Source organism: Hippoglossus stenolepis, chromosome 12 (assembly GCF_022539355.2).
Source record: "Hippoglossus stenolepis isolate QCI-W04-F060 chromosome 12, HSTE1.2, whole genome shotgun sequence".
Classification (NCBI taxonomy): Eukaryota; Metazoa; Chordata; class Actinopteri; order Pleuronectiformes; family Pleuronectidae; genus Hippoglossus; species Hippoglossus stenolepis.
In genome coordinates this window covers 12,710,041-12,720,549 of record NC_061494.1, presented here as the reverse complement: position 1 = coordinate 12,720,549, position 10,509 = coordinate 12,710,041, and the positions used below count along the sequence as shown (strand labels likewise).

General features: G+C 42.4%; 1 protein-coding gene across 1 annotated transcript; it reads right to left on the bottom strand.

Annotated features, from left to right (window-relative positions):
• Nucleotides 1–320: 320 nt before the first annotated feature.
• vstm4a (V-set and transmembrane domain containing 4a) lies at nt 321–10,456 on the bottom strand. The gene is made up of 8 exons (XM_035171951.2): nt 9,037–10,456; nt 7,372–7,827; nt 4,162–4,215; nt 3,949–4,056; nt 3,823–3,856; nt 3,374–3,522; nt 2,429–2,496; nt 321–909 (listed from the first exon to the last, which is right to left on the bottom strand). Exons 1-8 carry the CDS (start codon nt 9,083–9,085, stop codon nt 754–756), a joined length of 1,074 nt encoding a protein of 357 aa, XP_035027842.1. The 5' UTR covers nt 9,086–10,456; the 3' UTR covers nt 321–753.
• Nucleotides 10,457–10,509: the final 53 nt, after the last annotated feature.

Sequence of the window (10,509 nt, the reverse complement as noted above, 5' to 3'; positions counted from 1 at the left end):
ACTTCCTCTTAGTTAGACATGAGATCTTCTCATCTAACGCTCTGCTAAAGAACAAAAGTGTTTTTCCCAAAATGTTCTCTTCCCTTTAACCGATTACAGAAGTCATTGGTTTCTCATTTCTCAGCCTGTGCTGCTTCGTATGTCAGACGCACAATGAGCTGCAGCTGTTTGTCATATCATGTTGTAATTTTTTCTCTCGTCATCTAAAACAGATTTGCTTGTGACCCCAGTCACATCATATAAAATCTGACAAAGTGCAATCCAGACCACTTTGAACCGATGATTAAAAACAGCGTTTGTATGAATCACAGGCTGAACTCTTTGAATGTCAGACCCAGGCATACGTTTATTCATTTTTGTTCATTAGAGCTATAATGCATTTAAAAAGCTGTGGCTGTGGCAACATGACGCTGCAGTTGGAGCATGGACACCACACACCTCCACACAGTCTCCTGAGTTTATACAGAATAGTTACCAGTAACAACATTCTTATAAACATCTGGCTCACAGGCCAACGATGCCAACAAACAAAACAACTGAATTATAAGACCCCAAAAAACTGCTGTGCTGGAAAAAAACTGCCGGGAGGAAACACAAAAGCCTCATTTACCAGCAGCTGTAGCGAACTTGCAGCCAAAAAACAAAAGCTAATTGCCATATTGATAGTTCATAAATAGGCTATAGTCCTTTTTGATGCCACTCAGTCAGAGCCGAATCTCTGCCTTCACCGGAGGAGGTACCGAGCGGCTGTGTTTACAGCTGCTTCTCCTGGAAGAGGATCTGAGCGTACACAGTGTCCGGGCTTGAGGGGTCGGGGTCCGGTGTGGCGGAGGAGGCCTGGGGCTCCGGCCTCGGTCTAACCAGCTCCAGTTCTGCATATGTCAGACTGTCCTCCTGTGTTACTCGAGGCTGGAGGAGGGAAGGGGAAAGAGAAGAGGAATGAAACTCTCGATAATGTAATAGAGGAAAAAACTGCTTGTACAGCGGTGTCGACTTATGTTACTGCCAGTGGGTGGTCTCAACCGTTGAATGCCCGACCATCAGGGCCCCAACTAAACCTTATGCAAGAACCATAGCCTGCACGAACCCTAAACTAAACCATAGGCCGCAGGAACTACTAAATAGTTACCTCCACCAAGGAGGTTATGTTTTTGTTTTGTTTGTCTGTAAATAAGCAAGATTACTCAAAAACTACTGGCTAGATTACCATGAAACTTGGAGTCTTGAAAGAACTCATTACATTTTGGGGCGCATCCAGAACAGCTAGTTTTGCAACATTTTCATTTGATTTTGTTTGATCTCACAGGAAATAATTTATAGATCTTGTTTTTAAAAACTGCCAAATAATAATCTGCATCTAGTGAATTAAAACATGGTTTCTTAAGGGGACTGTTGGGCCTTTGTGGACGTAGTTACTCTCTGAGTGCCCTTCCAGTTAAATTAAATTTGCTTTCTCTTTACATTGTTGTTTTATTTCTTTATGGTAGTAGATTAGATCATCCGGAGTGACACTCCAAGTGGTGGTTAGGGTTTAGAGCTCAGGTCTAGCACCAACTGTTTATAAAAATCAATATATATGTAGTCCCGAGACTGTATATGCTGGCACACCTGGGTGCTGGGCATTCTTGTGGGTGCTTAAACCCACAGAATCTGAAATGCAGTGGGGTCCAAACATTCCCATTATCTTCAATGGTAAAGTGGTCTCAGGCTTGGAAACTGTTGTGTTTAAAGTATAGAGTATAAACATTTCCGATTTTCCCTCTATGCATCTTCTCTGCATTAAATCTTTCTCATAAAACAGTAAAATAGTTTCACTGTCTGCTGTAAATATCTCCATGGTGCTTCTTAGCTGCAGAAAATATGTGTTTACAGGCTTCACAGGACCTCTTGGAACATTCAGTTTACTCATTTGGTTCAACCGGATTCCTATCCAACATCCCCAGATCCTTTTCGTTGCACTAATTCAATCAGTATGTGCGTGCAGAAGAAATGCTCACATCTCCGTAGCAAGATTTCAATGCAAAATCACAAGAATGGAGCTGCTGATGATCCTTAGTTTGAGCAGTTTTCCTCTGTATATACTTGTTTGACACTTTTATTGTAGATATAAAACCAATGAAGCAATCTAAATAAATAATTGTGTTTGAGAAGCAATAAAGCTAAATAGAATTATCAAGCTCATAACTGAATGAAGAGATGGCAATAAACTCCTGTAGACAATCATGCAGTCTTGAGACAAATTCCCTCTTGTACGAATCTCAATAACAACTCTGTAAATGAGAAAAAAAAATCTTTGAAACGTTAATAAATACATATTAACAAATATAATAATAATAAATAATAGTACATATTCATAAATACAGTCATGCCAGAGGTGGACATAAGGAATAAGTGAGCCCCAATGATGGGTGATAATAAAGAGACTTACAGCGGCAGATCTCCTCGGCTGAGTCTTTAACCTTCTGGGCTTTTGAGGTCTCTTCGCAGCAACAGGCACTAAAAAACGGAGACAACCTTAATTGACTCAAAACAACAGCCAGGGGGAATGAGTTCACAAATATGCCTGTGTGATGGAAGTCGAAATCATCCTTCACAGCCGTGTTATACTTCACATAGTCGAGGTGTAGTAGCTTTATTCTGCCATTTTCAATGTTTCTGTCCGTGTTGAGTTAACCTCAGGCGATACACCCAGTGGGACTTTACCCTAACACAGTATTAAGTTTTATTATCAGTCTGTTTTCTGCCCAAATCTCTGCCGATGTTTTCGTCATGGAAATAGAATTATGCTGAAGATATCCTTTTCTGCTTTTGTATTTGCTGGATACCTTCATTTAATCCATGTTTTCTTTACTCGCTAATTTCTTTTTCTTAGGGCTCGGAGCCTCCCTCAGCTCCCTGGGACTCTAATGCCTCCAGTGTGTTAGGAACCTGAGAGAGAAAGTCCACGTAAAAATATAAAGACTGAACCAGTCTCCTCCATGCTACGTGGTAACCACCATCTTGGACGTTCATATTAAGTTGGTGATTTGTTGGTGGGATGAGGGGAGATACCATCCCCTTTAAACCCAAATTAAACCAAATTACCAAAAAATTCTTGGAAAAACCTTCCAATTCTGCCATCCCATCTCAGCCATTCCCCCATCACATAGTTAGTGCTGGCAACCAAATCGCATTTTATTTTCAAAAGTGGAAATTTAATGGCATCGAAAAGATCAGGAGGAGAGCACTCTTTGTCTCTCTCTCATTTTCTTTCGACTGATTGTTTGTCACCGTAGAGTGATCATCAGCAACACCGGGAAAAGTCCTACCCGTGTCGGGGGCTGTTAAAACATCTATAAAGACTTTACCATCTTCGGAAGACTCAGGTTGTTACCTTTGGCTGGTATGTGCGGTGGAGGCTCTACAGGTAGTTTAGGTGGCGTCACTGTGACTCTTCTGTCCGGTTTCCGTCTGGTGTCTTTCCTCTGCGCTCTTGGGGAGTAACTGGAGGAACTGCTGGAGCTGGTTACAGTCTCTCCTGAGCTGTACGGAGCAGAGGTTTACTACTAAATTCAACTGAAACTCACACGTTCATTAGCAATTAATCAATAAGACAAAGGTACATAGACTTAAGAAATGTAAGAAATGCAATATAAACAATCTGAAATTTGCGGTGCCTGACAATGGACTGTTCTTTAAAATGAGTCTTCTGATTATTTTTGTGATCCATCAATTATTAATTTGATCCATTAAAATGTCATCACAAGATGTCAAAGCCCCAAGGTGACTTTGTCTAATAATGTTGTCTCCAACCAGAAATATATGATAAGGAGCATAATGTACCTGCTTTCTGGACACTTGACCAGCAGATAACTGGCTGCAGAGAAAACAGCAGAAAAAAAAATCAGGTTTTCTTAATAGCACAATAGACAAAGATAGAAATGCAAAGTTACTCTAATGGAAATTTACCTTTGAGCCGGTGTCGTCTGTGAAAGTACTGGCACGTGAGAACCAGAGTGAACAGGAAGATGGACAACAGGCCCAGTGAGCAGATCAGCACAGCGCACAGATACACATCTTCAAAAGGTGATGAGATAATGTGAGAAAAGGATCATCAGCAGCATTTTCAGACTTTTATTTTGTAACGTTAAATAGAAGTAAAGCCAGAGATGAAAACTGTACCCGCAAATAAACGCCACAGTCCTTCACTGCTGCCGGCCTCGAGGGTGAAGTGCACTGGGGAAACAATTGTTAAAAACGGAGTCAGCAAACAGGACATGTCCAGACAAAAAAATCTCTGTAAATTGCTGTTGTCTGAGGGAACTGTCCCAACACAGCAGACGGCCTCAGTGGTTTCCAGAAATATCAAAACCGCTGTCGAGAAGGGAGAGTCTGCTGCAGCATCAGCCAAACCCACCCCACGCACGCACGCACGCACGCACGCACGCACGCACGCACACACACACACACACACACACACGCACAATGCTGCTGTTCTTGAATTTTTAGAGATTCCCTGTTGCTTTGAAAACCCACTTCCTTCTGTTGGTCACTTCACTATTGTTTAACGTTGCAGTTTTCTGTGTCTGTGTGACAAGAGGGTGAATAAGAAGTTGTCAGCTTGTGCGGATGAATGATGGGCTGTGTATAGGTCAGGGCTATTTAACAAGGAGAGAGGCTGTGTACATAAATTACTGTGTCTCTCCGCTCCCCTTAATGAGATTTTAATACGTCTTTTAAAACACAGGTTGATAAACATATTAATAAGAAATGATAAGATATTAACTCTAATTGACTTCTAGCCTGTTCCAGACGGCACATTGTCAGGGAACAGCACAAAGGTTTTTTCTATTGTGACCAGACATCAGAAACAGTGACTTACAATAATTGTATTATTCATTATAATCATTTTTTTTATCTAAAATATGTATCTAGCAGCCAGAGATAAGAGTTAAAAGACTAGATTGACGGACGCGCAATGCAATATAAGCAATCTAAGCAATTATCAGGCCATTAAATGGGCATTATTAACCCAGATCTGTCCCATACGTACGGGCTACTGGGGGCCTATTAAACCTCTTCAGGAGGCTGTTGTCCCCCATTTATGTCAGTGAGCTCAAATTTGATGGAGCCCAGTCTGCTCATGTGACTTCCACTAACCAAATAAATACCCACAGAAGAAGACAGGGTGTTTACATATATGACATGTGAGAGCCCTGTGATTATGTGCTTTTTGGGGGGCAAAATGTTAAATATATGTATGTATAATTATCTCTGCCAAGAGGTGATGTTGTTGTCTGCATTTTTATTATTTAGCAGGATGACGCAAAAACTACTGGATGAATTAAAGCAGAAAAGGTGTGAATCCTGATCAGGGCCAATCCAGAGTATTTATTTCAATTTCTTTAACATCTACAGATAGAGTGCTTTCAACATTTTCATTTTCGTGCAGATCCAAGCAAAAAAATTAAATTTAAAGGAGACTGCTGGGCCTTGGCGTCGGAATGCTCTCTACTGATTATATTTTTTACTGAGTTTCAACCATCCACTGTTTAAAGAGAAATAATAGTAGCCTAAGAAAAACAATTGTTAATTAGACAAATTGTGGCTGAGTCTAATTTGATGACTAAGTAACAGACATGCGAGCTGTTAACAGTTACTGTGAGAAAACCACGTATCTGCCCAGTGTGGGTAACCACAAAGTAAATCTGCATCTGATCTGCGCGTGCAGCCTGAGGTGAACAGGTTGGCTGTAGGTATCAAAATAGCATCCAGATTATACAGATGTCTGCACAGGCGGTTTGCACAAAGAGAGGTACAGGTTTTCATAAAGAGCCATGAACCATCATTTGTTCCATCATTAGGTCTGAAGTTGGGATTTAAAGATGTGGGAGAGGACAAACCATCTTCCCGCTGTGAAACACATTTGTAGTGAGAGTGGTCCAGAGATCTCAGTGGGGTGTTACTTCTGCTCTGAGCTCTGCAGACCGAGGGCTTCCCTGGATCTCACTGACAGTTCAACTTAGTTTTCTCTTTGTTTACCCTCATAATGTCAGCTCTTGTGTTTTCTGGTTCTGTGGTCGATGCATGTCGGAGATGCCTGAGGTCGTGTGGCTTCCTTAGAGGGACGTTGCCCTGAATGTAGGGCAGGGCGTTGCCAGATGGGTCCATCTGACTTAAAGTTCCAGGCATAGAACTAGTGAAAAGGTAAAGTGGGCAAATTATTCAAATGTAGCTCCACCTAGCAGCATCCTTAATCTCTATTAAATCCTGTGCATCCCAAACCGACAGATGTGTCCTCTGCATTGAATCCAGTCAAATCTCAAGAGATTGTACTGCATCTGATTAAAGTTAGTTCTTATCCAGATTTGTTGTAGACTTAAATAAGTTCCACTGCAACTGAATCCTCAAGTAAACGTTCTCCTGAGGTTTGCATAAAAGTGAACCCAGAGGGCTGACGTCATGTTTTTCAGAGTTTTGGACTTTCTGAGACGAAGCAGGTTATTGCTTCTTAGAGATTTTTTTTTTTTTAGCCAGCTCAGCAACACTCTACCTTTTTACTCCTCACGCTCACTCACACACAGAGAGATATTGTTGAGTGTGGTTTGGATGTGTGAGCTCATTGTTTTGAAATGGAAATGCCAGAGGATTGGGGTCACGCTGAAACACATACAGCAAATAACAGCACTATAGAGTCAAAGAATACACGCTACACACTTCTTCTTGCCCTTTATCCTTTAACAAAAACTATTGCTCTTCCTTTATTCAGGCCTTTCTGTTGCCAGACGACATGGAGACACCATCCTCCACACTGTATGCGTGTGGCTGTGAGGGAATTCCTTGGACAGCTAGGAGTATTCCATGGAAAACATTTCAAAGTAATAACACCAGAAATCCCCTTTGCGTTTGATTCTCTCTTGTCAGTGCTAAGGGTTGCACAAAATCATAAGTGTAGTGGGTGATACAATGCAGTGTCTTATGCGCTTTTCTTTTCTCGCCTGCTTGAATCAAGTGGGTTAATACATTTTCTTGGATTTGATCTGACAAAAGGCTAAACAGTTATTACAATCTGACCCCTAATTCGGCTGGAAATGGTGAAATACTAACATTATTTGTGTTGATGTTTCACAGCCTAACTTGTCCTCCACCAGGAGACAGTCACATTCCGACGTCTTGCTCAAGGACACGTAGAATACTTGCTGAGAAAGGGGCTCAAACTTCCAACCACTTGGCTTGATTTAAAGAGCAGGAAAATAGAAAAGCAGCAGCTGATGTCAACTCTCAAACCCTCCATCTCTCAATTTCCACCCCAACATCAGCCAAAAATGCGGCCTTGCAGCTTTCCACTGGCAACACGAAGAGCACAATATGTAACAGCACACCTGCAGTTACCTGTGAGCTGTGTGGTGCTGGTGCCATTGGACGATGATCTCCACGTGTTTCTGAATTTGCGGATCTCCTGAACCTTGCAGGTGTAGAACCCCTGATCCCCCCCTGCCACGCTGAAAATCCGCAACCGATACAGCTCCCCCTCCGCCTCCTCGTACAGGCGAAACTTTGGCTGGGGGAAACCACGGGTGTAGTTACCGTACAGCTTCATTTTCTTTATGCCCATCTTCACGATCAGAAATTGAGAGGGGTCCAGGGCTGGGGGGGAGGAGGAGGATGGAGAGGACGGAGGAGGGAGGAGAGTCGGAGCAGCAAGAGGTGAGAAGAACCAGCGCAGGATGAGAACGCTGCTGCTCCTCTTCCTCTGAGATACCAGGCAGGACAGGGTCACGTTGTCTTTCTCTGTTACCATGACAACAGGTCCAGGGGTCAGTGTCACATTGAGAGCGTGACATACATCTGTGGACAAAAGACACAAAGAATATAACTTGGGGAGGAAAACCCACAGGGGCAAACTCCACACAGAAAGGCCCCGGCCAAGCAGCAGGGATTCGAACTGGGAACCTTCTTCCTGTTAGCAAACCGTGCTATCCACTTTATCACTTTATCACCATCATTTTTTTGCAAGTTGCATGTTGTTTTATGGCACAATACAATCAAACCAAACCATAAAGTACTATTTTCCAAAACAATAGGGACTCCTCCCTGCTTTTTAAGTTGGTAGCGTGCCACACACGGAAAAAGTCATGAGTTCATTTTTTGCAACATGTTTAATTTCCTCTCAATTACACATAATTGTGGCAAGTAAGTTTATATGCACACCAACAATGGCAACTTGGATTTATAGAGCTCACACTATCACGAGTTCAGCTTTTACAGTTAATGTCATTCTGTCACTGGGTGGGAATTTAGTTCGTAATAGCAAAGAGAAACTTTGAGGACTGAGAGCGAGACAGCACAAACCCTGGAGGAGGTAGTTGTGTTTGATCCTGCTGCCAGCTAGGTCAGGTCTGTCTGTAGCAGAGACACTGGGTCTGGACACAATATGTGTGATCAGACGGGCAAAGAAAATCTACAGGTGGGAAACATTCATCTTCAGCACTTTACTCTCCGAAAAACAGAGCAAAGAGAAAGACGACAAGATAACAGGGACCATCTGGGATTCTTGCTGTTTTTTGTTTTTTTCTTGCAGGGTGAGGTGGGGAATCTCCCTCAGGCTCCTACGCTGCTTGATGTGACAACATAAAGGGATTCAAACTAACATGACATACACAGAACTGAAAGTAAGCAAACGATTACAGGCCATATGAGTTGTGAGTCCACTTTATGGCAGTGTATGGAATGCTTATTATTATACTGAGGTTTTCTCACAGGGAACAAACTGCTCAACTCCACAACTGCTTTCCTTTTAATTAAAGCCACATTTGCTGTGATTGCTACGTCAATATTGCCCGTAATGAAATAATGACTTACAACTTATGTATAGAACCAGTGACTATCATGTGATGTTTTGACATTATTTTCATACCAAAGTTTCATAACAAAAACGCAACAATTATTGCTCCACTATGGTTTATGTTAGATCACCAGGTTAGAACATCAGACACACTCTCTTACTTGCATGCTCGCTCGCTTTCTCTTACATTGTTGTTGACAAGGTAAACTTACCTGTGACCAGAGCCTTAGTCAGGACAAGGACCACTATAGAGAAGTACATTTTCCACAGTCAGCGAATCCATAAACCCAGACAACTGCACAGCACCTCAACTAGCGGCTACATTCAAAACAGAGCCGGACCGCACGACCCACCAGTACCCCTTACCCACCATTAACTCTTCTCCTCTTTCTCTGCTTTTTGTGTAATATGAAACAGTAAATGTTCTGTTCCCACTTAGAAACTCCCACTCACTCTCCCAGTGCTCTCTCTCTCTCTCTCTCTCTCTCTCTCTCTCTCTCTCTCAGTCCGTCTCTCCCTTTCTTTCCCTCTTTCTGTGTGTCCTGCAGAATGTAGGAAATGTCATTTCCTGTGTTTCTGTGAGGAGTCTTGGACCCTGGCCCAAAACCCCAGGGCTCCTAAAGCGACGGTCAAGTCTTGTGGCTTGTGTGTGTGTGTATGTTTGTATGTGTGTGTGCATGCGCTTGTCATTATGTGTCATTTTGAGGGGCATACACAACAAAGTGCTGAAAATGCATTTCCATTACCCCAGTAACTCTCACAATCAACTGGTGATACTCATCTTGCATCTCCCAATAATGTTTACAATGAGGAAATGTTGGTTTTCATATATGTAAGCTGTTTTTCTGCTTGCATACATGTGTTCATGCACTTATGTCTATGTGTGTGTGTGTGTGTGTGTGTGTGCGTGTGTGTGTGTGCTGGGACCTCTCCCTGTCTGGTTGCTGGACAGAGTGGCATGGGCCTGTCTCTGGCTGTGGTTGTCAGACTGTCCCAGTGGTATGAAGCCTGCTGCTTTATTGGGCAGCCCGAACTGCTGAGGCAGGGCTTCTGCTGGCGCTTTGAGCTCTGCCAAAGCCAAATGGAATTACACAACAGATTTAACCCTTCATACATATGACCTCTGTAGGATGGATGGATTCAGTGGAAAATGTGCGGCTGCTTTGATAAGGTGGTTCGGTCGTTTTCTAACCTTGACTAAATCTTTTGTTTTGAAAAGAAAGTATTTGTACTGTACATTCAGATTAAGTTCAGGCCGCAGTACATGTTTTATCAATTGTGGGTGATGTGTAAAAATGCCAAAATAATAATTCTGGTGACATTGGAGAAGTAATACATCTTCTTAAGTGTGTCTTTCACTTGGGGTTTCCCTCAAGTTTTCCTTTGCATGAGTCTGAAGTTCAAGTCTTCAGAGGAGAGATTACTCTCCTCTGCCCTGCAGTGGTCAAAGCAAGTTACTGCTTCTCAGGGGGACAACAATACCACAGGAGTGTATGCAGGCATTTCTCACCACTGTCATGAACATTTAATCTGCGCTGGTGAATCAAGGGAAATAAAAGACAAGGCATCACCAAAATGTTATTTTCTCCTTTTACGTTCCTGGAATCTCTCATGACATATTATTGTGCTCTCTGAACAACACTTCGTAATTGTGTTATGCTCTCAGTAAAACAACTCTTTATTTT